General features: G+C 43.6%; 2 protein-coding genes across 3 annotated transcripts in view; one reads left to right on the top strand and one right to left on the bottom strand.

The window, feature by feature from the left end:
• The window catches only part of LOC130370189 (fibrinogen alpha chain-like), a 22,819-nt gene that overhangs the window by 2,551 nt on the left and 15,268 nt on the right, over positions 1-5,000 (top strand). The window contains exon 4 of one of the 2 annotated variants that reach the window (XR_008892957.1): positions 1-1,211. This exon is cut by the window's left edge and continues 275 nt beyond it. The gene's annotated coding sequence lies outside the window, so the exon portion shown is untranslated. Of the gene's footprint in view, positions 1,848-5,000 lie in introns of those variants that run through there. The other variant, XM_056575902.1, reaches the window with a different exon arrangement.
• Positions 2,173-5,000, bottom strand: part of LOC130370064 (fibrinogen beta chain-like) — a 9,208-nt gene continuing 6,380 nt past the window's right edge. The window contains exons 11-17 of the mRNA XM_056575712.1: positions 4,529-4,635; positions 4,111-4,225; positions 3,695-3,814; positions 3,481-3,603; positions 3,297-3,391; positions 3,019-3,209; positions 2,173-2,817 (exon numbers count right to left, since the gene is read on the bottom strand). Of these exons, the coding sequence (XP_056431687.1) occupies positions 2,586-2,817; positions 3,019-3,209; positions 3,297-3,391; positions 3,481-3,603; positions 3,695-3,814; positions 4,111-4,225; positions 4,529-4,635 (983 nt within the window). The 3' untranslated portion in view covers positions 2,173-2,585. The remainder of the gene's footprint in view (positions 2,818-3,018; positions 3,210-3,296; positions 3,392-3,480; positions 3,604-3,694; positions 3,815-4,110; positions 4,226-4,528; positions 4,636-5,000) is intronic.

The raw sequence follows: 5,000 nt of genomic DNA, 5'->3' as shown, positions 1-5,000 counted from the left end.
CATGATCACAACCATCACCTCACATGAGACGGCTGTCACACGATCAGAACTATCACCTCCCATGAGACGTCTGTCACATGATCAGAACTCTCACCTCACATGAGACTGCTGTCACATGATCAGAACTCTCACCTCATATGAGACTGCTGTCACATGATCAGAACTATCACCTCACATGAGACGTCTGTCACATGATCCCAACCATCACCTCACATGAGACGTCTGTCACATGATCACAACCATCACCTCACATGAGACGTCTGTCACATGATCAGAACTCTCACCTCACATGAGACTGCTGTCACATGATCAGAACTCTCACCTCACATGAGACTGCTGTCACATGATCAGAACTATCACCTCACATGAGACGTCTGTCACATGATCAGAACTCTCACCTCACATGAGACTGCTGTCACATGATCAGAACTATCACCTCACATGAGACGTCTGTCACATGATCAGAACTCTCACCTCACATGAGACGGCTGTCACACGATCACAACTATCACCTCACATGACACTGCTGTCGCATGATCACAACCATCACCTCACATGAGATGGCTGTCACACGATCACAACCATCACCTCACATGAGATGGCTGTCACATGATCACAACCATCACCTCACATGAGATGGCTGTCACATGATCACAACTATCCTCTGGTCAAGCAGGAACCACCGAGCACACCGGAGTCTGTGATGCTTTTGTTGTTCGGGGCCATGTCGGGCCGCGACCCACCTCCAAATGGAGCTGTAGTTACAAACTGCTGCCCCAAACACTACTGAAGAGTCAGGCTGTTTTATCGTGAAGAATAAATAATACCATGTATTATTGCAGTAATATGAGTACTGTCATGGAGTCTTAAAGAAAATACATTTATTTGTGTCATACTTTGATTCATTTTATTCGATATACATATATATATAATATCAAGGAAGTGGTACGGAGAGAAACAGGTTTCACTGTAATATGAAAGGAGGTGGTACTAGGAGAAACAGGTTTTACTGTAATAATAAAGGCAGTGGTACTATTAGAAACAGGTTTACTGTAATATGAAAGGAGGTGGTACTAGGAGAAACAGGTTTTACTGTAATAATAAAGGCAGTGGTACTATTAGAAACAGGTTTACTGTAATATAAAAGGAGGTGGTACTAGGAGAAACAGGTTTTACTGTAATAATAAAGGCAGTGGTACTATTAGAAACAGGTTTACTGTAATATAAAAGGAGGTGGTACTATGACGAACGTGTTTTACTGAAATATTAAAAGTGCTGAAAGCAATATTTATCTGTTAAAATAAGTGTGGAATAGCTCTATATTCCTACAGCCATCACTTATAGTGATGAATAGATGGAAATAAAATAAGTACAAACTAAATAAGTGAAAAGGAGCGATTGGATAAAGTGGTATTAGTGGTAAAAGTGGTAAAGTGATAAATATTATGGCAGCCATTATTGGCAGCATAAATTAAATAAAGTGATGAAGTGAAAATTGGGTAAAAATAAATAAATAAATAGGGTAAAAATAAATAAATAAAGTGACATTGGTCTCAGGGCATAGTGTCTCCACGGCCCCTTCTGCAGCCGGAGGTAGATGCGTTAAACCGTCACACACACGCAGAGTAGCAATACTAATTCATAGGTCATGAATTAGCTAGAAAAACCTAACTGCTTATTTCAAACAGCCAGTTGCTATGATGGCATGTTAGCAGATATCGAACCTGTGGTATTTTATTTCCTGACCTTAACCCTGTACAGTCTAACAACCTACGAAGCCATCAGTGTTCCAAATGAGAAGAAAATTGTGAGAAATAAAGAGTTAAGTTTGAATAACAAGACTCGTATGGTCCATCTCCTATTGATGCATGACTTGAGACTGTCAGAGTCAGGAGACCATTTCAGTCTGAACATGCTGTCATTCTGAGATACTGTCAGTCGGAAGACTGTTACTATGGAGACTGTTGGTCTGAAGACGGTGTCAGAGTCTTTAGATGCTGTGTGAAATCGTCTTCAGTTTCTGATTTGAAACAAGTAATTTGTCTGTGTGCCAGTTGAACGTGTCTCTGGTTTATATGGGGGTGGTTTGGTCGTAAGAAGGACATGCAGGTCTAGAAGGAATGCAACCTTTCAGGGCTGTGGTGTTTTTAAGCATTGAAAACCGCACGAGACTTTAGAAGTGAATGGGTTTTTATTAAATCAATAAGTACTTTGACTCACCCAACACTGACAACATCACACATGAAAACACTGACATCACGCACCCGGCAGAACGATTGACATCTGACATCCAAGCACACACAGGTGAATCGTAACATGTAGCATTCTGCTGTAACATTTCATTGTACCGTTCAGGTGAACAATTCTGCTTCAATGTTGAAACATTCCACGAGTTAAAAAGGCCCTAGTTTCTAGTTTGAAAATAAAATATAAATTATAAAAAATAACATGGTGTCTTTTTGGGATGGTTATAGCAGTTGATATGAACCGTGTGGGAAAACGTATGAGCCTCAATCAATATCAGAGCCTTTTTGTCAGGGTGGTGTTAAAGAGTTTGCCTAATGTCTGTGTGTGTGTTGGACCCTCTATTTGCCCTGAAAGAAAGGTCTGATCTTCATGCTCATGGTCTTCAGGGAGAACCAGCTGCCCTTCCAGTTCATCCACACCATGCCGTCGTCTGTGCCATGCTTGGCCATTCTGCTGGTATAAGCCCCGCCCATGTAGTACCGGCCGTTAGGATTGGCCGAGTGGCAGCGGTTGTACCACCAACCGCCTCCGTCCTCCATAGAGCATTGCTTACTGCTGTCACCCGGGATCCTAGAGGAGAACAGGACTTTTAGCTAAGTAGCTTAATATGATAACTAACTAGCTGGAGAAGCTAACCAGATAGTTCATGCTAGCTATGTAACTATCTCCCATCAGAAAGTTTATTGGTTCATGAGATCACTCGTTAAAAGCCTCTTGCTTTGAGTTTGCTGAAGCTGAAGCTAGCAGACAAGCACAAACACACACACGTACCATTTGTCATTGTCGCGGTCGAAGGTGCTGAACATCATGCCATTGTGGATGGTCATGGTTCTGTTCTCTCCATACAACTCCGTGGCGCCTTGCTCTAGGGTGTTTCCTGCAGTACCGGAGTAGCCGTCCACCGACATCAGGTAGTTACTGGACTCTGATTGGATGGTGAACTTACTGTACATGGCGTGCACCTGAACACAGAGAGGGTTGTTCACCTTTGACATGGACACTTTGCAGGTGTGTGTGTATGTATTACGGTGGGAAGGGAGGTTCTATACCTTGTTCTGGGACCAGTCCTCCATCTCAAAGAGAACCTCAGTGGGGCCCATATTGGTCAGTTGGCTGACATGCTCATTACCCAGCCAGTATTCCCCTGTCACACGAGCAAGTAAAAGCTACAATTACAGGCTACTGACGACAGAACAGAACTCCCAGAATGCATTGCGCTCCAGAGGACCCTACCTGGAGTCTCGCAGTGGCCCTTGCCCACATCAAAGGCGACGTTGCCGAAACCACGGCGATAGTCGTCCCAGCGACGGCCGAAGCCCACACTCCCATCCATCCTGTTCTGGATGAGGAGCCAGCCTGAAGAGAGAGAGACAGGTTAACACACTGGATGGTGGACAGGGAGACTGGCAGGTAGAAAGACAGTCAGACGAGAGGGAGGTGTGCAGACCTCCGTCCTTGGTGGTTTGGTCACAGAAGACCTTGTATCCAGGGCTCAGAGGGCCAGACTGGACCAAGTACATCTGGGAGTCAACGCCGCCCTTTCTGAAGATGTCCTCACACTCCTTACCTAGAAAATAGACCACAACAACATATATATACAGGGTGCAATATATCCCATATTATTATATCAGATACAAAATCCCATATCATGCATTATTATATAAGATACAATATCCTATGTCATACATTATTGTATAAGATACCATATCTTATATCACACATTATTAAATAAGATATAATATCCTATGTAATACATTATTAGATACGATACAATATCCTATATCATACATTATATTTAAGACAGGTAGAGAGACGGACAGACAGGCAGACAGACATTTGGACAGACAGACAGGTACAGCTTACCAGAGACGACTGGGATAGGGCAACTGCTGACGCATGGTTCTCTACAGTTCACTTGCTGGGTCTGTATGGCTTTCTCCAGCTTCTGAATTTTCTCTCTGATCTTTGAAAGGGCTCCCTAATTGCCAAAGATACAATATATCAGAGCCAAAACTACATTGATATTGAATGCATCATAGTTAACCCAAGTCATAGTGCCATTGTTTGGGTGAAAAGCTAATACTATGGCTAGTGTTTAGCGATAGCACTATGTCATAGTAAGAGGGCTGGGAACAGCCTCAACCATAGTATTAGCGCTAGCACGTGGGGCTAGCTGCCGCCCCAAGTATTAGCACTAGCAGTGGACTAGCAGCTAAATCCTAGCCCTATTCCTAGCACTGGGACTAGCTTCTAACACTAGTCTTAGCGTTGGCAGCCCTACCTGCAGGAGTCTGATGTCGGATGGGAAGGCAGTGTCAATGGTCTCCTTGATGTAAGCATGTTGCTCTTCCAGGGTGTCCGTGTACTGACTCACTACCTGACCATTGCCTGCAGGGCAACATCAAATATCAGTTAGTAGCCCGGATAAGAAATAGAACAGAAGGCAATGCCTTGAGCTCACAAGCTAATCTTGTATGTCAACAGGCCTAACAGGCTAAGTTAATGCTAAAGACGAACATTATGCCAAAGAATAACTGCATGCTAAAGCTAACGACATGCTAGAGGCTAACATGCTTATACGCTAACTGTGTGCATACAGGTAGCCTAATATCATGAACTGCATGCTGAAGTTCCCCAGGTCCTATGTTCCCCGGGTGCAAAGGGTTAGAGTCAGGTTTAGGGTAAGGGTTAACCCTAAACCTAACCCTAACCATAACCAATCGGAGGAGAGACATTCTAACCAATCACAGGCG

Source organism: Gadus chalcogrammus, chromosome 17, assembly GCF_026213295.1.
Source record: "Gadus chalcogrammus isolate NIFS_2021 chromosome 17, NIFS_Gcha_1.0, whole genome shotgun sequence".
NCBI classification, from domain to species: Eukaryota; Metazoa; Chordata; class Actinopteri; order Gadiformes; family Gadidae; genus Gadus; species Gadus chalcogrammus.
The sequence above is the reverse complement of the archived record's forward strand: the minus strand, read 5'-3'. Positions and strand labels throughout refer to the sequence as shown.